Here is a 24,549-nt window from a genome sequence, read left to right on the forward strand (position 1 = left end):
AAACTCACATTTTTTTGGAAGTCTGGAATAGATTCTTCGATGTATTGGTTTGGAGCAATAATGACATCCAGTGGCTGGTTAGCTTAGCTCTCAAGGGGAATAATGCATGAGGATCCCCTGTCCTGTTGCTGTTCAAGGGTGTTAGAGAGGGACAGGCTGGAGGAGGTGAAGCTCCTTGCAGGTCACTCCATGCTTCTCTTGCACTTGGAAGGAACAGCACTAGGATGTACACTCCACCAGCTAAAGAATCTGCACCCGGGACATGCTCCTGCTGCATCCTCCCCAGCAAGCCTCAAGCCTGCTTCTTTTGAAGTTAAAAGTCTCTTGATTTCAAGGAGAGAGAAGAATAAGAGCCAAGAGCTCTGCTTCTTCAGGCAGCCTCAGGCTTGATGGAGAAGCATGTATGGTGATCGCCAACCTACGGCAGCCAGTCAGCAGTCAACCCTGCCATGGGTTGTGGAATTGAGTGGCATCAGAGGCCAAGCTGAGCAATTTCTGTGCCCAGGGACTCTGCGTAGCTCTGAAACACTGAGACACCATGACAGGGTACATGGGCCACAGGATGCCAACACAGAGCAACTCCATTGGATGTCCATGCCAAGGGTGACACTGACTGCCATGCCCCACAGCTTTCTCAGCAATTGCCCTGACAGGAGTCCCCAGGCACCATGGGGAAGGGGCCAAGGCCTGGGGACATCACAACCTCAGCATAGGAGAAACACTTTTGTCTGCATGGTGGGCAGGAGCACATTTCCTTGGTGTTGGGCAGATGGTCTGGGGTCAGTATCTCCTCCCAGCCATGCTGTCCCTCCTTCACTCCCAGCCAGGCTGCGTGTGTGGCATTTGGAGAATCAGCAGCTGAAGATCCTCTTGGCAGACCTCCTCCTGCAAGGTCAGGCTCCCAAGCAGGCACAAAGCCAACCTAAAAAAGCCAAGCAGCATCTCAGGGCCTTCGGCAAGATGCAGAGTTGTGTCTCTGTTGCCCAAACCAGGGACTGGGACAGCACCACTGGTGATCTGAGGCACAGAATATCAGCAGATTTACATGGGATGAAATGAGACTCAGCATCTGGGAGTGGCATCATCCCCTAATGACAGCAAAGGCAGGAGATTGATTTATTTGAAGCCAGAGCCCAGCCGTTGGGTTTTTAAGGTCTCTGAATGTATTCCTTGCAAAAAGCCAGGTTGGCAAAGCCTGTCAGGAGTGGTTTCTCTGCTCATCCCTGCCAATGATTACTGGGTCAGGCAGAGGTTTCACTCCGGAGCTGATGGCTTTACATGCATGGATGTTCCCGGCTCCCCTCAAGGCTCCAGCAGCAAAGGCAGCTCAGCTCACGTGCGCCTGCCCAGACCCCAACCAAGGCACTGGGACGTGAAGGATGCAGTTATGCAAGTGGAGAGTGAGCTCTAGTATCTCTGCCCCTGCAGCTCAAAAGATGGGCTGAGCTGGCAGAGGGGCTGCCAGAACGTCCCCACACATCCCCATCAGAGCAGATGTGATGACTGAGATTGATGTGGGTGCAGGACATGGCCATGGCACAGCCCCAGGAGCCTCTCACCCCTTGAAGCAGCCTTGAAGCTCTCCCTCACATATACTAGGAGTGTGAGGTTTGCCCCACACCTGCTTCTCATCTCAGCTGTACCTGCATCTCAGGAAGAGCCACCTTTGTCCTGCAGGAGCAGATGGAGCCATTCATCTCAAAGGAAGCTGGGAGAATGCTAAAGTCAATTAAGCCAGGGTATTAATTGCAGAGGGTCAACAGGCATCTCTCACTGCCCTGGAGGATGTGCAAAGACCCATGAACAATCAGACACAGAAGATTAGTTGATTTAGGGAATCATCTCTTTACAAAGCCACTTTAACAGTAAGGTCATCACCTCGTAGAATGATCTATGCTCTCTGCAGTGACATTTTCCACCATGGATTGTACTGGTTTCTATCACAGCCTGTAAGCTCTCAAACACCTTCATTTCAGTGCTGTGAGGGCTTTGCTCACACTCCTCATTCCTTGGAGAGGAGTTCTCCATGTGACCAACACCCAAACACAACTGCAGGAGGAAAGTGCCTTCTGGCATCGTTGTTAGCAGGGCAACTGCTCACTTTAACAGCTGGATGGGCCTCAAAACTGCCTGTCTCCAGCTCCAGGGGAAAGGGACTCTGCCAGCACGGTGCTTCTCCATGGGATGTTTCACCCAGGTGATGAATGAACAGGCTTCTTGTTCTTTTCTGCTCTTAAAATTAATAGCAAACACTCAAAGTCACATCTGCATGGCAGATGCACTCTGGAGGCCACCAGGTCTCTCTCCTGCTGTTTCTGATACACACCAGTGTCTCAGCAGTGCCAGGAGAGGAGAAGCTCTGAGGCTTTCCCCTTGAAGTGCCATGTGCTACCATAACAGGGAAACCTCTGCTGAAGTGAGGGAGAGATCAGCCACAGGTATCCAGGTGTTACCTTGGCCAAGACATCATCTGGATGGGATGTTTTGTCTTTGCAGAGCCTGGGCTCAAGTGCCTGGAGGTCTCAGCCAGCTCTTCTTGGCCAGCTGCTGGTGCACAGAGAGCAGGAAGCAATCCAGGACAGTCCTGCTGTGGAGGATTCTCAAGCAAGAAGCAGAAGAAAGAGATTGTTGCAAAAATGTAGGAAAACTCCTCAAATGTTTGGTAGGGATTTTTTTCTGAGGGAGATATGAGGGACAGCCAGCCTTTGGGAGAGCAGAGGAACAGAACACAGGTCTGTATTCCCTGCCTTCATTCCAGAATCACAGAAATGAAGGAGTTGGAAGGAACTCACAAGGATCATCAAGTCCAGCTCCTAAATGAATAGCCCATATGGGGATCAAACCCACAACCTTGGTGTTATCAGCACCATGCTCTGATCAATGGGGTTAATCTCATTGCTGTTGCTCATTTCTGGTCTGGGGTGAAAGGAAAAAAAAGGGTAAGAAATGGAAAGGAATGGTGAAAAGGAAGGAAAAAAAAGAAAAGAAAGGAAATGGAAATGGAAAGAGAAAAAGGAAAGAAAAAGAGAAGCTATTCCAAACCCAAAGGACCCTTCCAGGCCAACATTTAATAGGTTTTCTCCTGTTATATTAGCACTAGACAATCAAACTGTTCAGCACAAGGTTATTTCCCTCAAGGATAGAGCAGTGACCTGGTGAATGCTTAAGAAGATCTAACAGACATGTTATTGTGTTCCTGAAGGCTGAGGGATCACCAACAGCTCGTGCTGGTCTCTGATGGCCTCATGCTGCTGGGCATGATGGGTTTGGAATGAGATAAACCGGAGGTCTCAGCTGAGGGAAGTCACCCCAAGCTCTGCCTTTTGTCCCAGGGAGGAAGGAACCCCATTCTCTGGCCAGCCTCAGCCATGTGGCAGCTCTCTCCCAGCTCACCTGTGCACACACGTGGCTCTGCTGGGCTTCCCAATGCTCTCTTGCCAGCTGGCATTGAACAGCTGCCACTTGGCCCCCTGAGAGGTTTGCTAACGCTGCCATCCAATCCTTCACCACCTCACAAAACGTTGTGGGAACAAATACACATCGTACCTACAGCATCCCCCAGTTAGTGCCACAGCCCCTCCTGCCTGCACTGGGGACACATGTGCTGTGCACTGAGTGATCTGCTGACCAATTCCACTGTGGGGCCCAAACCCCAGCCAGTCTCACTGCTAAAATGTGGGTTTCAGTTATGTAAATGGATTTTTTTTTTCTTTCTTGCAGTTCATGCCCAAAAGGTACAGTTTTGTCAGTCACTAATTAAGCAAAATCATGTATTTCCTTCCTTCAGGCAGGGCTCTTTACACCCTTATATCTTAGCCTGAATATCCTATACTTTCCTCTACAGATTTAATTTCCTTAACCTTTTGTCCTGTAACTCCTCCCTGCAATCTCCCATGCTGGTGCCTTATTGCCATGCCACAGTCTGGCTGGGATTCTTCTGTGGCATCCCCTAGTACATCACCTGCCACAGGATCTTTTCTCTCCTTCCTTCCTTCCTTCCTTCCTTCCTTCCTTCCTTCCTTCCTTCCTTCCTTCCTTCCTTCCTTCCTTTCCTTCCTTTCCTTCCTTTCCTTCCTTTCCTTCCTTTCCTTCCTTTCCTTCCTTTCCTTCCTTTCCTTCCTTTCCTTCCTTTCCTTCCTTTCCTTCCTTTCCTTCCTCCTTCTCTTCCTCTCTTCCCCTTCCCCTTCCCTCATTGCCTTTGAGTGCTCTGATTTCAGCCCACAGTCACCAGTTCTGCTGTAATCCCCCTCATTACATCTCATTTTAGACCTCTAGTTTACCAGGATCAAGTTATATTACAAAGACTAGAAATGTCCATGTAGTTAAAGCTCTGGGGCTGAGAGATAGGGGTTTAACTCCCAACCCTGACACACTCTGTTTGCACAGTAAGGTGCTTAGATATGACAGCAGTGAGACCCACAGAAAATCCTTCTGAGGCTTATTTATGGAGGATGGTAAAGTGCATTTGAACATCTAGTCCCTACAGGTGCAGAATTGCTCAATCCCACTCTTCCTAGTCCATGTGACTCTTCTGTGGAGTTTAGAAACCTCAGTATCTCCCCAGCCTAGTGCTGCTCTGTTGCTAGCATAAATCCCAGCTCCCCTGTGCTGCAGCAAGCCTTTTACAGCTCTTTAAAATGACATTACCTTTTCTTTGTATATTTTTGATCCAAAGCACAGGAGAAAGCTAACAGAGGGAAATCAGCATTTTAACTTGGTGATGTGGCAGTTCATAAGCAAGTCAGCTTATACATGGCTTTGGATGATACAGAAATTGGCTAGTGGGAAGAATATTTACAGGAGTCTTTTCCCAGCTTTGGAATTAGAGAAAATAATCCTACTAAATTAAACAAAAATGATAATAATATAAGAGAGTGCTTCTTAAACACGACAGCATCCTTCCTTGCCAGCAACATAGAACTCAATGTTTTCAACACATGTACAATGCATTTTTAATGTAAACAGCATGAGGCAAAATTCCAGCATAGGATGTGAAATAGAAATTGTTCAGGAAGGGAGCTGGGGAAATTGCTAACGCTGCACATAGAATGAAACTTTCTCTAAATCCCAAGCTCTGTCTGCGGGGCATTACAGCATCAATACCATTATCGCTGCACACCATGGGCCGCTTATTGCTTTTAATTATGTTAGCAAAATAAAGGATCCTTTCTGGCTGGACTGGATGGACAATGTTAAGCCATGCTGGAAAAGCTGGATAAACCTCATTAAGGAGAATTTGGCACAGGGAGAGATAAGGCTGCACGCTCACCGAGTTGAGGATACTTCAAAGGGAAAAAAGGCTTTTGATAATGGATTTCTCAGGAGTCACAACATGACTGGGCACCTTACTCATCCTGCAGCCAACTGCTACAGAGGAGGGGAGGTCTTCCTGGGAAAAGGCCTTGCCACAAGGCGTGCACAAAATGTGATGGCAAAATCCTGCAGATCTGCTGCATGCAGTGGTTCCTGGACTGTATGGACAGCTGGGCTGCACGTTCTCCTGTGTTTGCTCCATTTTGTCTGCATTGAAGACACGGTGAGGGATGAAGGAGCAGGGATATTATGCATGCAGACAAGAGTGATCAGGGAGGGATGGCAAGGACGCTTTGGGGACAAGGTTAGAATTCAAAATGATTTAGACAAGTTGGATGAAATGGCCCCAAATACTGAGGTGAAATGCAAATGGGGGACAACAGCAAGGCACTGCATTTCAGCAAGAGGCACAGACTGCTCATATCCAGGGTGGGAATGAATGGAGGCATGGCTTTTCTTCCAGAAAGGAACTGGTATAATGGCAGTTAGAGGGTAATGGTCTGTCCTGTAGCTCCAAATGAGGAATGGTTCCTCCTCTTGTGTAGCCTAACAAGCGGCAGAGAAGAGATGTTAACTTTGTCTCCCCTTCAGCTTAACTATTAAGTCCTTAAGGCCTTTAAAATATAACCTTCTGAGGAAAGGAACAGTTTGTCCTCTGCAGCTGCAGCAGATAGGACAAGATGACACGGGTTTAAATTGCAGTGAGAGCAAATCAGGTTAGACACGGAGGACTGTTTACAGGGTCTGGAGTAGATAATTTTGGGATGCTGGGGAGACTCCATGTCGTGAGTTGTAAACTTTCCTATTAGTCTACAGGTCTTTTCTCCCTTCTGTGATGTCTAAAACGCTCTCTGTGTGGCAAAGGAATTTGGGAATTTTACCCATCCTTGAGGAGAGGAGCTTGCCTGGGCTCCCCTGAAGCATTTTCCCTAGCACAGGGGAGGCAAGGCCATCTCATCCTATGTACTAACACTGCCCTGAATATTGAGAAAAGATAGAAGCGATGCTATTTTTGAAGGCAATATTGAATATAAATAGACATGGCAAGGTGCCAGCTTCAAAACAGAACTGTTTCCAATGGAGCTGGGCGAGGCACTCAAAGAGTCTTTTGAAAAATCCATTAAGGCTCCATCAAAACAAGGAGCTTTTCAGGATGACAGACACATAGGTGCCTCCTTCAGCTCATCCATTGAAATAGAAAAATCAGGCATGTTTTCTCCTTATTTCCTTTCATTCCATTTCAGCCCCTTCAAAGGAAAAAAAAAATAAATTAAAGTTTCTGTTGCGGAGAAGGAGGCAGCACCGTTTCAAGTTTTAACAGATCTTCTATTGATCAGGATTAAATCAGATCTTCTACCAATCAGGCTTAAATTGGCTGCACACTGCCTGCAGTCGAGCTCTCAGCTCCGCTGCACTGCTGCTGACATGGGAAGGACTTAGCAGGCAAGCAGAGCTCCTGAGTCTGCAACCCTCATCCAGTGCTCAAAGCTTCAATATGCAGAAGCTTCAAGACTGAAAAGCCCAGGCTTTTGCCTTTCCACCAGTAGGTCTTTGAACACCTCTGGGTCTTTGTAATAGCAGCATCTGCTTCATCATTTCAATTCCTGCATGAGTCACAGCTCCCCTCATGTACTACTTTTCCTTTCCCACTCTGCCTCAGAGATAAGAATGCAGTGTCCCAGAGCAGAGATTTGAGCAACCTCAGGCAATGGATTCATGTCCAGAAAAAAATGAATCTTATCTATGACAAAGAGGGAGAAGGAAGGGGGCGAAATGTGTTTGTAGTAAAATTGTTAAGAGACCAAATCTGTGCTTCCTTAGGAAGTTCCTGGGTTGTAAAGCACCAATTAATGTGCACATGATGTGAAATATGAATAGGCCAGGGCTTTGACTCATCCCCCAGTGCAAGCCAAGTGAAGAGCTTGAGTCGGCAACACAAGCAGCAATTTGGAGAGGGAAAAGAGAAGCCTTTCATTTGAGCTGGATGTGCCTCCAGCCACAGCAGAGGGACAGAGGAAGTAATACAAGTCAGGAAATGCCACAATGGGGAGATGTGAGGTAAGGGTGCCTGGGGTCTGCCCTGGCCACATGCTAGATGACAACCCCAGGTACTTGCAATTATTTCCATCATGATTCCAACAACCATGGCAAATTTGCACACATGACCAAGGACCTCAGGCTCCAAAGGAACAATACACACTTCAGCTGTGGATCCCCAAGCACTGGGTCACATTGACCAACCAACCCACTCAGTGCCTCTGGCAGAGGAGTATTTTTAAAATATTTTAGGAGACAGGACAAGGATCAAATTGTTGAGAAAGCCAACAGAACTGGTAATTTGATTCTTTAGAAGATGCTTGTTCTACATGATTGCAGCTGAATGCTGGTGACATGAGGAGATAGATGGGTGATACATCCTTGGCTGTGACCCCCCAGCTATCCCAGGTAATACAGAACCACTGCCCCTGTCCTGCCCGGCTGATTAATATTTGGGACCCAGCAGAGTTGGTGCTCACATGCTGAGGACAAACCAAAGCCATTTTTGGTGCACTCTCTATTCACAGCTGCAGCACAACCAAATCCATCAAACGGGAAGAGGAGTGCAGTTGTCACTGTCACATCCCGGAGGAAGACCAGGCTGACTCAATTAGAAGACATACATGAGTATTGATTATTGCCAAGTACAAATTCTCTCTCCCTCTTATCTGTGTGGTATACTGTTAGTTTATTTCCCCCTCCAGGTTATTCTTAATTTCAAAATAACATGATTGTTGTTGTTCCCAATGTACAATACAAATTGACAATATAATATAGCTTGTATTACTACAGTCCCTACTGGCCTCTGATGAGTTAGTAATTTAGCCACTTGATTTCCTCATATTTTTTTTCCCTTTTTGCTTGTGGGTTCCTAGTGCTCTGAAAATATATTTCTTGTTTACACTCAAAACAAAGCCACCTCACAACCGTAGGATGCCTGAAAGATCTTTCTTGCCATTTGACTCTACTATAGAGTGGGCTGTATCTGCTCCAAAGATCTCATCCTGTAATTGTAGCCATCAGTCACTTATTCCCAGGGAAACTTATGTCCAGGAAATCCATGCAGGGTGAGGGCAAGTTCCTGGGAGTCAACCCTCTCTGTATGCTGGGACAATTATTTTGGAGAGGACAGTAGAGGCTGTGAGCTCCCTACCTCAGCTTACAGGCTGGGACCAAGCAAGGGATGGATGCAGCAAGCTACAGCCTCCCAGGATAAATGAAGTGTTAGATCCCACCAAACACATCTGCCTACAGACCTGTTTCTTCAAGTGGGAATCCATCATCCCTGCCTCTGGAAATAAAGCCATTAGAATAGCTTGCTATAAATTCATGACCGTAAAGAAGTCTTCCTCCCCTTAAAATGGAGATGTCATGGTCCTGCACAGAGCAAACAGAAAGGTCCAAATTTCTACATAAGCACTATCACTCTCCTGCCCTTGCAGTGGAGTCTGGGAGCCCAACTTCTCCCACACCTGCAGTTTTCCTGCATGGAACTGGCAAAATGCACTGACTGCATTGAATAAGCCTGGGGACTCAGAGGTCCCATGAACTCACCAGGAGATATTAAAATTCTTCATCTTCCTCTCGCCTGATGAAAGAGGAATGAACTGTGCTTGAGCCAGTTAGAAATTAAACTATTTCCAGTGTATAACATCTATTGCTCTCCTTGGGGATGACTCAGGATGAGAGCTACACATTTCTGGTAGAATGGTACTGGAGAGGACAGCAGGGCCAGCCCTTCAGCTCTGTATTTATGGATATCATCATCAAAGTTTTATTGGATACATATTTTGCATCCCTCTCTCTGGAGGATCTTACTTTCATAGTATTTTTGTTCTCTTGCTTTCAGTAACTGATTCTATACATGTATGTATACACATTGGATTTGGGTAAGAATTCCTCAAAATATGGAGAAACACTGGGTGTTTCCTACTTGATATAGGGAAGGAACATGGAACTCCAGCCTTGATTGAAAGTCCAAATGGGCTGGAGTAGGTCTGACCACATCACATTTCCCTCCTCTAACGGAGAACTGCCATGAACTTGCCTTGAGCAAAGGGCATCTGCGTTTTTCTTCAGGCTCTCCACCAAGATGTGCTGCTTTCTCCATTTAAATCAGCTGTCAAGGCCACCTGAGTGCCCTCCTTGAGGGCTAATCCCACTGATGATCCCTGCCAAGGAGCCCTGGGTTGTGTTTCAGACGGTGTAAGTCTTCAGCTTTCCCCAGGGACAGCGCTCACACGGTGGCATGACTGAAATATGGGATCACTGTGTAGCTAAAGACAAAACCCATCTGCATTCAGATGTACCAGAGTGATTCAGTACCAGTCCTGGTTTAGCACCAGATACCCTCATCAGAGTGTGCTGTCCTTTCTCCAAAAGGTGAGACATCCTAAGATTTTTTACCCAAACAGGGAAAAAGAAATATTTTAAAGGTTTTCACAAAAACACCTTGTCCCACGGGTAGTTTGGGTCAATCAAATGTTTTCTTTTGCTCACTTTTCCCACGTAAGATAAAATGTGGATAAAAAATCGACACGAAGTGAAATGACTACAACTTTGTTTGAAAAATCATCAAAGCAGAACAGTGTAACCTAAAAGTTACTTTTGAAAAGGGAGTGATCAAAACAATATGGCCTGATGTGTCGAAATAACATTTCCAACAAAAATTCCTTTAACAACATTTTCTCAAAAGCTCTTCATTGCGCCGTTCCCAGAAGGACCATTCCTGGTGATAGCATGAAGAGATCACTGAGGAATTTTCTCCTCTTGAGCTTCCTCTTAAGGCAGTGGCAGTGTGCATCTCCTTCTTCTTCATGTGCTGTCTTTGAGACTTTTAACCTTTTGTAGCAAGTCTTCTTATTAATGTTGGCCACAGGGACCAGGTGTGTGAGATGTAGAGCACCACAGCACCCTGCACAGCTGTATCATGTTTGCCTGCAATAACAGGGGACTGGACACTGATGTCCCCAAGACAGCACAAAATGAAGGACACATTTTGCCCCATTCGTATTGCTAAGTCCAACATGCTTCTGTTTGCTGCTGGGCATGCACAGAGCAGATACGTAGATAGAGGGGGTGTGCTCATGCATGTGTCAGCAGAGCACTGAGATGTCCAGCACGTGGCAGAAATAGATACAGGAGATGATTGTTGGAGCATGACTGTGTGATCCCTCAGCCCAAGGCAGCACATGCTGAACTCTGTCCACATGAGTAGGCTGGTACAGACCTGAACAGAGCATAATGAATGCCCTTCTTCATCATGCAGGTGTCACTTCTCCTGACTCAGATTCAATTACACTCATGGAGCTGATTGCAGATTTCAGCCTACTCTTGCATATCAAGCACATATTCAATGTTCCAGGGACTCAATGAAACAAAAAGTCAGCACGTGGTCTTCCTTACAGTCCCTAGGGCTCATTCATCCCTGGTGGAGCCACAATAAAGAAGGAGTTTGGCCTATTTTGTCAGATGCAGGGATATCTGTGGAAGAGTATGTTCAATCCTTTATGTCAGGTCATCTATCTCTTCTCAGCAAAATGTATCTGTGATTACTTCCCCTTTTTTTCCCCCCCTTTTTAATGCAGAATTATACAATAACCCTCAAACTGAAGGAGAAAGGAATAAAAATGTGTGATTTAAAAGTTTAACTAGTCAAAGCAAAGTTAAGGAAAGCACTCAGTATCTCAGCTGCTGGTTATCCTATAAATGAAAAATAATGAAGACCAGAAAAAAGAATATTAAATTATGTATATTCTTAGAGGAATCATATCTTGGCTCATGTACAAGTCTGTGGTGCCACAGGAAAGGAATGGGAACACTGAGCTGGAGGAAAAGGGACAATCAGTGTCTTCGCATGGAAAACAAGGGAAAACATGCTGCAGGACCCATGCTGCATTATTGCGTAGAAAAGTAGAAACTCCTCACCAAAGCTCTAACGTCCACATCAACAGCAAATAAACTTCTGCAAAGAATGCTGAGTTGTAATACTGGTCCCAGCTGGCTTGGGGTACATTGTTCTGTTGGAAACCATATTTCACGGTCTGTAACTGTGACAGGGTTTTCTGAAGATGGCCAAGCACGTGGGAACAATTCTCTCTCCCTGGAAGCTAATGGTTGTTCCTCAGATTTACAATTTCATTGGAAAAAAAAAAAAAAGAGAGAGAAGAAATTTTTATTAACAGTGCTTGTAATCATCAAGTTTTTAGTTGGACATCACCTGGTTTTGTCAGCCCAAGATATAACACGTATTAGAGGACTGACAGTAGAAACATCCAGAGAGGAGAATAAAACAAGAACGAGGCAAATGATGATCTGAACATGAGTAGCTACTCCATATTTATGTGGCTGCAGAAGCTCAGCTTGTCCCAGTGCCTTCTCAACACTGAACATTTGTCCTGCCTTCTAATCTTGAGGACCATTCCCCAGCAAGTCTCCCTTCAGGCTCCTGTTTGCATGATATATCAGGAAACATCTCTAAAAAGAGGCATCAGTCTATGGCATGGAATTCTCTGTGAGAAATAATCTGCTGTGCTGCAGGCTGTGTAGGGGAGATCTGTTACCATTCAAGAGCTGTCCCATTCAAAAACTGCTAAAGCAAAGAGCAAAAATCCTCTGAGTCAACCCTGAACCAAAGTCTCAGCCAACATCAGGGAGCCCTTTTCTGTTAGAAGAGCCTCTTTTCAGTTAAGACTTTCATCCAAGGTTATCCGAACACTTGCAATCAAATGGCATTTTGTGCTAACATTAATCCTGGTGTCCTGGCCACATTCCAGTTTGAGTAACAACATTCTGCCAACCTAAATTCCTCCAGAGGTTTCAGTAGGATGGAATTTTCTTCTTCCTTTATGTCTTCAATTTCTGGGTAGTTAATTCTGGACAGTGCAAAGCACTGACCACTTTCCAACCCAGCACTGGCAGCACCTCGCTTGTGAGGAAAGTGGACCTTGAAGTGAGGAGCAAAATCCTGCATGAAAACACATAATTAATAATAAATTGCTTTTAAAACACTTTTGTCCTTTTCTTTTAAATCCTGTTATCAGTTGAAAATGTAGAGCTGGACTGTTACTGACATCCCTGAGAAAGTTTATCAGCAATCCCAGCAATCAGAACACAGAAGTGCCTTTTAAGTTGTAATCAATACACTTGTAACACAAATGAAAGGGAGATGTTACATAAGGAGGTTTTTTTCCACTGGAGAGAGCCCTGACAGCCAGTTATTGCATTGAGCAAAGGAAGTCACCCAGATGGACTCTCCGTCACACTAATGAAGCCATCTCATAACTGTAACTGAGACCTCATGTATCTGCTGTGACACTTAGCAAATCCGGGCATGAATAAATAACCAAAGTCCAATTGAATTAACCTCCAGCTGATCAGCCCTACTAAACAAATTATCCTAAACTCTGAACAAGATTAGAAGGACTGGCACAGGCCAGAATCGTGTGGCAGGAGTGTTAATTCAGTTTAACAAGTTTAAACCTAATCCTCCAGTGTTCTCAGATCTCAGGGTTTCTGGGCAAACTACTTCCAAAATGCTCTTGGAAGGGTTAGAAAAAGAGTCTCACGTGAAGTTGAGAGCAAAAACATGAGCTCAGCCTACAGTCACCTAAAGAAACAGAAGAATTGCAAATTCAGAGCAAAGAAGGACTTAGGCAGAGCATTTCTTACAGAGACAGAAGAGAGTAGGAAAATGACATCGATTTCCTCATGGAATATTCCAAACTCATTTCCAGGATGAAACTTAAAAAGTTGATAGCATATCTTCCTTTCTTAATTATTATGTTTCTTGTGCAGAAACAGGAGATAAGCACCTATGAAATAAGGGACAATACCTCATTTTAATGCCATTTTCCCCAGTATATAATTGTATTTTCTTCTAAGAGTACATTTGTACAGTCCATCAAAAGCACAATTAAATTATCGCAAACTTCAGTTCATTACTTAGAATGACACTAACAAACAATTTCAGTGCTTGTTTCTTTTTATGTTGATTCATAAAAGAATTTATGTGGTCAGTTAATTTTAACTTTGAACTTCAGCTTTAACAGACTCAGTATTTTGTAGGGCTTGAAAATATTAAATCTGCTTCCAAGAGGAAATATTTATTGATTAGTCTCTAGACACAGGAGGAGATGTAGTAAACTCTACAAGCTTTCTGAAATGGAGATAACCAGGATCTGAAACTCTTCTAAAAGCAAATTCCTGCAGTATATGCACATGCCTCACAAAATCTTTCAAATCACAGTGTTTTTCATAAATGTGTCTCCAATTTTCTGTCATAGGTAAGTCCTTCAATACAGCTCCCAGTTTCAAAAAATCTCACACTTTTTCATTGAGTCTGGTTAGTACAGGCAGAAGAAGACAGAAATCTGAGAGTCTCTACAGCCCACAGAAGGACACCTGCCTGCATTCTCCTGCCTTGTCATGGAATGTATTTATGCAGGTCTGACTTGGATTCTTTATTGTGACCTACAGCATAACTTAAGTTTTATGTGCTAAACTTAAGCACAAGAGAGGATGGCAATTTTGACTAGATGGCAAACAAATTAAATGTATCCCGAAAGAGGAGGTGTTCAGACACCAGGAATTCCCACCATCCTCAACAGCTTCAACACCTACAAAGAACTTAATAATCAGAAGGGGCAAATCTTCATCTAACATTCAGAAGTAATTCATAATACTCAGGAATCATTTTGGTATTGTTTCATTGGCAAGGCATTGCTGCCCATTTTGTTGAGAACTCCGTGAATTCTTCCCCATATTTGAGTGCTGCAAAATGAATATCTCCTGTAATTCTGAAACTTTTGTTACACAACCCTCAAAATGGAATCATGACTTGTCTACTGTGTACTTTGCTGTTATTTATGCAGTATATAAATGCAAGGTAAATATTTATTCTCATTTTCCACTGTGTGCACTGACTGATGTCTCCCAAAGTTAACGGCAGCATTATGAACTGCAAATGATGACACATTGTCAAAGTTGAAACCATTTGGTTAGATGCCTCTTACATTTTCAAATATTCCCAATGCAATTTCATAACTGTCTTGAACATAATGAGGCAATGGATTTTTCCTCTTTCAACTGTGTAACAATGAACAACTATTAGAACCACTTTATTATTTCCAGAGTTTGAGGGATCAGTGGCCACAGAGAAAGTATGCCCTTTTCAACCAAGTTTTTAATTGTTTTCTCACTTGAAAGAGGAGCTAATTTATTACTGGCAGCACAGAAGGCATTTGTCTCATCAAGATATATCATTTTAACTGTGGGTGAATTCTAGACAACAACACTATTTAATTTGCTGTCACAATTAAGTGATTTATAGGACTGACTATACTATTAGCAACATACTAATGCTTCAACATTCTCGTTACTTCTGCAAGAGCCATGGAGTTATTTTCTGTGCTTTCACCCTTCTCAGGAACAGAGGGGTATGAGTTTTACTCTTAGAAGCTATGCCATAATAATTTTTACAATCCACTCCATTTGCATGTTGTCTTTCATCTGACAGACCACCACAACCACCTGAAATGTCCTACATAAACTATAGTGAGCTTTAAGGCTATTACTGCTGTCTTTACTGATCCATGGAAATAATTCCTTTGGCCATTGCAGCAATACAAAGCTTCTGCTGCTCACAGGGTAGATCTGCTGATGGATGATACCATCCACAGGAGCTGTCATGGTTGTGATCTATGTAGGGCTGTTATTTGACAAATGAAAATTATGTAAACAGTACTCAAACTCAATCTTGCCTCATGATGACTCTGTCTGTTCCATACCCCCTGCCTACAGTGCCCAGAACAGCCAGCTGTTATCTCATGATAAATATCGAGGATAAAATTATCATCAGACAGCACCAGGTTGACTGCATGATGTAATCCTGACTCTTTTAGGTAACTGGAGCTCTTTTAGCTCTCTTAGGTAGTCTGGAGTGATTCTGGAGATGTATCTCACACATTTCCAAAATGCCATTTTCATTTCAGTGGCTGTTGAAATAATTTCTGAAGAAATTTTTGCAAAGCAATTTAAGATGGGCTGGTTTTAAGGGTCCTGAATATATGAAAACTACTGCTTTTTGAGATCAAGCACCCCAGGAACTGTTTTCAGCAACATCCTTCTGCAGGTGTGACTTGCTTCACTCTTGCCAGACTCTGCAATCTCAGCAGGAGCCCCTTCCCGAAATTCTCCCCCAGCACTAAGGTTGCTCCTTTCTCCTCTCAGCCCCATGGAGCTGTAATCCTCCTCCCCCAGCCTGCACAGCAGCTCAGAAAACACCAATGACACAGCAAAAAAAAGTCCTACAAGGGCTGGAGCACTCCTCTATTTATAGGTCGCTAAATCTGACTAAAAAAAACTTCCACAGAGCACCAGTCAAATTGCTACCTAGATGTTTCCAGGCCCAGCCAGGGCATGCTGGCTTACTGCCATGTTTTTAAATCCTACCCTGTGCTTTGAGCTTTCTCAGGAAAATCTGCTAGTGCTCATATGTGGGCAGTTACTATTGACACAAACATTAATGAACATTGCCATATTGCTTCTTTACTAAGCTACAAGTACAAGAAACAAAAACAATACCAATGGCCTGACAGTCTCAGGCATGTAAAGACATCCAGCAGTTCTATTTCAAATGTGCAGCTGAGTGCAGCTCACTCAGAAAGGGAACAATTTGGGTTTAAGTGTTATGTTTGTTTTTTCTTATAAGACTGTGTTTTTCTTGCTGGCTGAATTCTACAGTGGTTAAAAAAAAAAGGTTTTATCAACAACAATATGGGTTGGAGTGGTTCTGCAATGTCTAATGGATTGGCTGAGCCTTCCTCTTACACAATCAATGAAATAAGAGATGTTCCATACAATAAGAGCCATGAGAACCACTTCAGAACAAAGCAAACCTCCTAGACTTGTCTCTCAGAATAAGAATTGATAATCTTGTTATCCTAGGGAAGCACAGAAAAGGAACCAGCACACGAAAAAAGATAGAATCCCCTCACCTTCCTTCAAAATATGAGTACATAAACTGAGAGCCTCAGAGCTTTAACTCTGAGATGCTGTTCACGTATCACCTAATCCTGGATACATCTGAACTCCTCAGTGGCTTCCACTCCAACCTCAGGCTCCCCTGCACACCTGATGTCCATATGTGTCCATGCGCAGAAGCAGCTGGGCTGTGGTCATGTTTGGCAGGCCCATATCTGCATCAGGAGCTCTAAAAACCCAGAGATAAAACAGCCAACTTCAGGTGCAGCAGGAGGGACTCCTGACTGTGGAGAGCCTGGTTCAAAGCCGTGTTTCCACTCTGCACCAAAGGCCAAAGCCTCTGTCTCTCCTCTCCACTGACTGCAGAGAGCCAGCAAGGGAACTTGACTGCTGGGGCTGAACAGCCCAAGGTGTGCTCCTCTCCCTGCTTCCTCCTGGGCCTTGAGTCACTAGTATTTTCTGAACACCATCTCTGCCAGACTCTATTTAAATGCAGTGGGGATGGCTTCAAAGGAGAAATCCATGAGGTGGATTTCTGCTGTCCCTCCTACTCCTTTTACAATGGCCCCATATAGAAAGCCCTCACACAACCGTACACCACCCACATCCCCAACCTTACTGTGACAGCAATAAGGGGACAAGGAGCACTCTGATATTGTCTTGCTGGAGGAATGTACTCACAGGCAGCTCCACTTCATGTATCTGATTTATAACAAGGGTCAGAATAATTCCCAAGCAGCTGCTGCATCAGGGAGCAAACTAATTCCTTTGCTCTCTCCTTGGCTGCGCAGCCCAGAGCCCAGCTGCACCTGAGGTTCCAGCTCACAGTCTATATTCTGCATCATAAAAGCTACAAGAGAGAAATCTAGAGAAGTAATAACCTGTAAACTAATAAACCAACTCAGCACTCTGATAGTGAGATGCTCCCCAGAGCAGGGATTATTAATGCATGTCCTGAAACACTGTGTGTCTATGTTTGAGAGATGTGGGAAACATTTCTGATGCTCTGTGGATCTTACACATTTGTTCTTATAAAATTAGTTCAGATAAATGCAAAGACTAACATAAAAGCAGCCTCCTTCCAGTCTACACACACAGAGGCATTTAAACAGTTTAAAAAGAGAAGCAGTACAAAACTGCTCGAATAAATAATAATAAAGGCATAAAGCTGCAATATTAGGAGTTTTGCTTGTCAAAGTATGGGGCTGCACAGTCATTGATTTTCTCTTATAATTGAGATAGTGACATGCACAACTTATGTTTCTTCAGCAGCAAGTGCATGGGAATGGAAGAAGGGATCTTGAAATCTGGCAGAATCTCCAGCTGAGGATTTGATGGCCCTGAACTCCTGTTGGTCTCAATTCTTTATTTCTCTCGAACCATAAAATGGATTATATTAACAATCTGTTATGTTGAAAGACAGTTTATGAAGCTAAATGTAATAATGTTTGCAATGTGATTAGGGATCTTTGAAGGAAAGGTGTCAGAGAAACCAGGTGAGTGAATATGGGTACAGCTCCTTCCAGCACGAAAATGCTGGGAAACAGATGGCAGTCAGACAGACCCCCTCAGGAAAGGTTCCATTACCTGTCATGGTGTGTATTCTCAAATCCTCATTCCCTGCCTAGGTCACACAGACAACAGGAGCCTTCTCCTTGGTTCATTTCTTTAATGTATTCACTTGCAGTGATGAAGGCTCAGTGCTCAGTTACTTCAGTTTGCTATATCCCACCTCAGCTACATGCCAAAATGAGACATCCAATTAACTGAAACTGTGAAAGGAAACTTTTCTTGCCCCAAACTAAAGCAAAACAGCAAAGAATGGTGTTTCCATGTAAATCTGAACTACAGTGGACTCTCTTTGTCCTCCTATCATGTAAAAAATAAAATTAAGTCTGGCAAGGATGGCAGGAAGAATCCAGTCCTTTGTGTCCTGAAGTAAAGTTACTCTCCGGAGAAGGCAGAGCACGAATAAACTTCTTTATGAGTCAGGAGGTTTTACTGACAATAGCTGCTATTATCTCTGTCAAACAGGCAAAGCCTCGAGTGATTGTGGTAAGCAAGAAAGAGGAATGCTGTTTATTCAGTCCTGGAAAACAGACTATTTGCCAGACTGCAAAGAGTTCCGAAAAGGTATCGAGCCTCTCTGTTCGAATTAACCACAAAAATAACCTGCTGAATTCACAGCTCTTCCATGGACCTCTGCTGCTCTCTAACGGTGGCTTAAAGGACTCTCAGCACCAAGTCTATGTGCTCCTCCTGTAATTAAGTTTTGGTAAAACTTTCAATGCAAAATAAACAAAAGAACTATTCATGAGGTCCTTAAGAGACATATAACCCACAGATCAGGTAGCTGTTGCTGCACCCATGGCCAGGATATCTGTGGTGTGATGAGAATGCTGATACACTACAGCTAAAATATGGTAATGAAGATTTCGATTGTCTTTTAGATGCAGCAGTTGCAGGAGTCTGGAAGGTTGCAAACCTCTGAGAAATCCCCATTTTCAGGCCTTTGTATAAATTAGAATACAAAATTATTATTCATGAGTACCAGGATTTCAAAGAAAAAAATCAGCACTGGATTAATTGGAGGTAATTAATAGAAACTAATATTTGCACTTGGGACAGACGCGTTTCGTTTCACTGTCTTCACACAGATGTCTTTATTTTACCCCCCATTACAGCTCCTTCAGGCTGCCACTGCTTGCTTGGCCAAGGGCAAGGAGGATTCCTTGCCTTGTTTTCATGCAATCACAGAATGGTTTGGGTTGGAAAGGACCTTACAGATCATCTCGTTTCACCCCATCATGGACAGGTACAGCTTCCACTACCCCAGGTAGCTCCAAGCCCTGTCCAACCTGGCCATGGACACCTCAGGGATGGAGCAGCCACAGCTTCTCTGGGCAAGCTGTGACAAGTTTTTCCTAATATCCAATGTAAATTTCTTCTTTTAGTTTAAAGTAATTTCCCTCGTCCTATCTCCGTCTGCCTATGCAAAAAGTTGCCTCTTTTACCCAAGCCCCCTTTATAAGCCACTTTTATTTAGATGGGAAAGCACGCTCGGGAGCTTACAGCGCGGCCTGACAACACCCAGCAGAGGGATCAGCCGCATGCCGGGGAGAAACGGAGGGAAAAACAAAAACTCACAATATTCACAGCCTCTCTCGGGCCGCCAGGGTCATCTGTGCCTTCACACGCCATCCCCTCATGGCACAGCGCGGCTGCACTGCCACTGCTCCCCACCCCACCGAGTGACACGGGGAGAACGGGCGGGGAGAGCGGACCGGGAGCAGGGCTTCACCCTCGGGAGCAGGGGCTCATACCCGGGGGAAGGGGTTCACCCCCGAGAGAACGGGCTCATCCCCGGGAGAACCGGCTCATCTCCGGGAGCAGGGGCTCATCCCCGGGGGAACGGGCTCATCTCCGGGAGCAGGGGCTCATGCCCGGGACAACGGGCTCATCCCCGAGAGAACGGGCTCATCCCCGGGGGAACGGGCTCATCCCCGGGGGAACGGGCTCATCCCCGGGGGAACGGGCTCATCCCCGGGGGAACGGGCTCATCCCCGGGAGAAGGGACCGGGTGCGGCAGCCCTGCCCGGAGGCGGCGAGGCAGCACGGCGGTGAGGAGAGCCGTCAGGCCGGAGATGGCGCCTTGCCGGGTAATGGCGGCGGCGCTGAGGGAAGGGGAGGGACAGGCCGTGAGGGCAGCGGCTGCCCTGCGCCATCGCCCCCCGCCGGCTGTCGGAGGGAGGGAAGGAAGGGAAAGGAAAGGAAAAGAAAGGCGCCGCTTCCGCCACGGCGGGGCGGGCCTGGGCGGAGAGCGGCGGCGCGGGCAAGGGTAGGGGCGGTGAGGGCCGCGGCCTGGAGGGAGGGGAGGGGTGGCTGTTTCCATGTCTCCTTCAGGAAAAGCGTGGTGGAGCCGGGGTGGAAAGCAGGGCTCGGGGTCTCCCTCTCTGTACCAGCCACCCTGGTTAGCGGGGACCCTGTCAGAGGCAGCGGAGCCATGCGGGGACACTGCTGCCATCGCTGCGGGTGTGCAGCGCTGGCCTGCGGACACCCACCTCCGGATGCTCCGAAATTAACTTAACCCTGGCTATTTCAAACCATGGGAAGGATCCGGTCTTTTTGTAGCCCGCAGAGCACGTTTTTAATGTTGTTTAACTGCTGTCGTTTTGTTGTTTTTCGGAAGCGATGGAGGCGAGTCCCATCGTGACGTCCAAGCAGCGGGAGGAGGTGGTGCACGGCGTCCCGACCGAGGTGGTGTGCACTGCCTTCTCCAACTCGGTCCTCGTGGTGGTCACACAGTACGGCAAGATGGGGACCATCGTCTACGTGGACCCCAACACCATCGGCGACAACGTGGGCAGGCCATCGCTCACCACGAAGGTGCTGCTGGGCAAGGATGAGGTGAGAGCGGATGCGAAGCGCAGAGGCAGCAGGATAAGGGGGAAATGTAGTAGGTGGGGCTGTGCAAGTTGCCAGGGAGTTGATGAATCACAGCAGTTAAGCAGTGTTTGAACAGTGATAAGATTAATTTTAAAATGAGGAAAGAGGGGCTCATCAGAAAAGAATGCGCGCTTGTCTGCTCTTTGACATAAAAGTTTAACTAACCCTGAGTGGTTTGGGGATGTGTTAGTTTGTGTCCTACAGGATATGGATTGCTTCTCCGTGTTTATGGAAAGTTTGATAAAGCTCTGTTGGTTTAAAGGTTGCAAGATCAAATATGCAGCCATCGATAACCTTTTTGGGTTTCTGTTCCAGTGAGTTTGTTTTCCTTTTCATGTGTTTTCCTAGTCTATGCCAGCCCCATAGTGGACTTTAGTTGCCCACTCCCAAGTGTGCCTGCCAGCACCTTCCCTTGATAAAGTTTAATTTGTTTTGCTTCAACAAACTGAGTTTTTATCGACCATTTCACAGAGCTGAAGAGAAAGCAGAGGAAAATGTGTTTTGCAAAGCATCAACAGATCAAGCATTAAAACAGAAAGTTACAGAGCTACAAGATTATGAAGCTTTCCATCAGGGTTGAAGCTATCAGATATTATTTGCTAGCTTTAACTAGAAAAGCTATAGCAACACAAGTTCCCGATTCTATCCATAACTTCCCCTTGTGGAGTTCTTTCTCTTGAGCAATCGCCTTCCCTTTCTGGATGGGAGATATTTTGCTTTCTCTGCTGTGATATCTGCTAAGTCTGACCACCTCCACCCCCAAGCTGATTCCGTGTTTGATTTGGAAATGGGAAGTGCTACATTTACTTCATTGCGTTCTATTTTTAAATAATTTAACTAACTTAACCAATCTAAACTTCAAGAAAAGGTTTCACTAGTTTGCTGCTCTCCTGTTTGTCACTGTTAACGTCCTTCTTTGAGATGGTGCACACTTCCAAACAGCGGCTAAAATCAAGCAAACTAATCCTTCTGACAGATACACAACTGTGGGTGTAAATGAAACCTAGACAAGCTGGGTGGTTCTAAGCTGTGCTGGGTGAGGTTCAGACTGGACATCAGAAAACATTTCTGTACCAAGAGGGTGGTCAGACACTGGAACAGGCTTGAGGTGGTTGATATTCTGAGGCTGACAGTGTTTAAGAGCCATTTGGACAATGCCCTGAATAATGCTTTAACCTGGTCAGCTCTGAGTTGGTCAGGCAGTTGAACTAGATGTCATTGTAGGTCCCTTCCAAGTGAAATAGTTAATGCTGTTCTAATCTATTTTTGTTAAAGAAACCTCATGAGAAAGGTTTCCCTTTTCTTGCCTCCTTCAGCCTCATTACTTATTTCTGGTTTCATGATGCTATTAAAATAAAAAGCAACATGTCTGTTACACCAGGTATACAAAAACTGTGTATATAACACTATTTAGGGATCTCTAGGAATTGCAAAAATAACAGCTTTTTTTTTACAGAGCTTGTCAGTGGAACATCCCCTCTTCAGAACAAGTTTTTAAACAAAAAAAACGTACTTGCAAACTTCATTAGAAACCTGGCTGTGAAGGAAATAAAGGCATTTTGATCCCACAGCATTTCATATAATTTAATCCTGGTGCTTTAGTTCAGGTGGGAGGATTAGTGGAAGGAAAGATTCTCTGTACTGAGTTTCCGAATGTTCCGGGCAGTGCTAAACTCAATTCCAATGCAGCTCAAGTAAAGTTGTTTCAGGGTGGTGTGTCTGGCTGTCACACTCATGGGACCAAACTCTTCCCTTTTAAATTGGTTGAGAAAGCATTTTCTAAAGTTCCCTGTCCCACGGCTTGGCTTTGCTGACCATGTTGGAATCACTCAGCAAACGTCAAGCTCAGTCCAACTCCAGGATCAACAGTTTCTCCACGTCATTCCAGGACTTTTCCTCTCCTAACTCCTGTAGGAGGGTTCTGCCATCTGTAGGAATGTACATCTGTATCCCTTTGCTTTTCAGCCCCTCGTTCATGTTTGTGCCAAAAACCTGGTGGCATTCGTGTCGCAGGAAGCTGGGAACAAACCTGTTCTCCTCGCCATGGCTTTGAAGGACAAGACCATGGAAGGAATACAGGCTCTACGAGAAGTGATCCGAAGTTGCCAAGTATGGTGAAGCTGTGCCATCTGGATTCAAGGAAATGATCTTGAGTCCATGACTCATCACCACCTATTTAAGAGGACTAGAAATGAAAACGATGGAATGTCTTTGTGGTGGTTTTGGACGTACTGAGGAATTTCATGAATTTTTCTCTACTGTGTAGAACATACGTGGGTTTTGTTACTGGGACAGGTTTGCAAGTCCATATAGACAGTGGTGAGGCGAGAGTAATTGTCTCAATATACACGAGAAGTGTTACTTTTATCATGTTGGGCGGGGCATTTATCTGGGAAAGGGCTCGGCTCTGCACGTGTGTCCTGAGGAGCAGTGGATGCCAAGCTCTGTAGCTGCACTGTACCACAAAGGAGGAGCACCCAGTGCAGAAGGAATAAAAGAAACATTGTCAAATCTAATTTTACCTGTTTTCTTTTTTGCTCTGTGAAAATCACTTCAATTGAAATACAAGCCTTGGTAAAAAAAATAAACAATCGTATAATAGGAAAGATTTTCTTGCCTTTTTTCAGGAAATGAGTCCTAGATGCTTTTGTCCTTATGTCCAACCCTTTCTGGATGTAGTCTGAATGAATTTTCTACTTTCACTCTGATTCTAAAGACAGGCAGATAATTATGCTCTGCAAATTTCATGAAAGCTGATGTCAGGGTGGAAGACAGGAACCCAAAATAGTGGTAAGAAGATAATCTCTGCCAATGGATTACGTGGTACCAGCACATCAGAGAGACAGAACATCCATAGGTTGATCACCTGCAATGAGCATCTGTCTTAGGAGACATGGGGACAGATGGTTTGAGGGGTTACACAGGGTTGTTTCTGCCAAGTCATTGACAAAAAGTGTCAGATGCAATTGTATGAGCTTAATGGGCAAACTTTTGCCTTTTGCTTGGAAAGCACATTTGTTTTTACCTCTTGTAATAAGCAACAACAAATGGTAATTTTTTAAGTGAGCTGTTAACACACTTTTGTCACTTAGGAACTTGGCAGCACAGACAGAGGGCCAGGTTTTGGATTCTGGACAGGGAGGAGCTGTGCTAAGACCTGTTGGTACAGCAGAATCAGCACAGAGCCTGTGCCTGCCCCATGGTGATCCAGCTGCCGGCTCATTTCTGTTGCTAAAAAATCCCCTAGAAGTAGAAAAGCAGAAAATGGATTTCGAAAGGACTCTTTTCTCTGAAATAAGCATTATTTACAGCATTTAAGGGATTATGAGAAATGAAACTTTTTTTAAAAAATACATTCAAACACTGCAGGCTTCCAGCTGCCCTTGACAAGAAACTTCATCTAAAAATAATTTTCCAAACTGTGCTTCCAAGAATCAAAGATTCGCATCTGTCAGAACTATAAATTTTTCCTCTTTTACACTTCCCTTTTTTTTTGTCTAGGAAGGCTGAGAGAGGCATGTGGAATTAGTTATTGTCAATCTTGGTTTGCTAGTAGGGATTCTTTCCTGACACAAATTTCAATGTATATCCCAATTCCTGGTGCTCTTACTGTGTCCATAGCTCCAGCAACTCATGGAAAACATACATGAATTAGCAAACTGGATGGAAATTGCATCTTCCACGGTGGTGATACAGCAGCTGTGATACACTCCTGTGCTCCAAAGACCTGAGTGTTACTACCTAAAAGCCAGGCACAAGTTAAGCACCTTC

The 24,549-nt window shown here is 44.8% G+C and overlaps 1 protein-coding gene across 2 annotated transcripts; it reads left to right on the forward strand.

Annotated features, from left to right (window-relative positions):
- The first annotated feature begins 19,574 nt into the window (after positions 1 to 19,574).
- PSMG3 (proteasome assembly chaperone 3) lies at positions 19,575 to 23,384 on the forward strand. 2 transcript variants are annotated; one of them, XM_085074572.1, is made up of 3 exons: positions 19,575 to 19,991; positions 20,522 to 20,739; positions 22,744 to 23,384. In XM_085074572.1, exons 1-3 carry the CDS (start codon positions 19,772 to 19,774, stop codon positions 22,894 to 22,896), a joined length of 591 nt encoding a protein of 196 aa, XP_084930698.1. In that variant the 5' UTR covers positions 19,575 to 19,771; the 3' UTR covers positions 22,897 to 23,384. The 2 variants fall into 2 exon arrangements, with proteins under 2 accessions (XP_084930698.1, XP_084930699.1); XM_085074573.1 differs by lacking the exon at positions 19,575 to 19,991 and adding an exon at positions 20,059 to 20,170.
- The last annotated feature ends 1,165 nt before the right edge of the window (positions 23,385 to 24,549 follow it).

This window comes from Lichenostomus cassidix, chromosome 14 (genome assembly GCF_008360975.1).
Source record: "Lichenostomus cassidix isolate B80296 chromosome 14, HeHo_3.0, whole genome shotgun sequence".
NCBI classification, from domain to species: Eukaryota; Metazoa; Chordata; class Aves; order Passeriformes; family Meliphagidae; genus Lichenostomus; species Lichenostomus cassidix.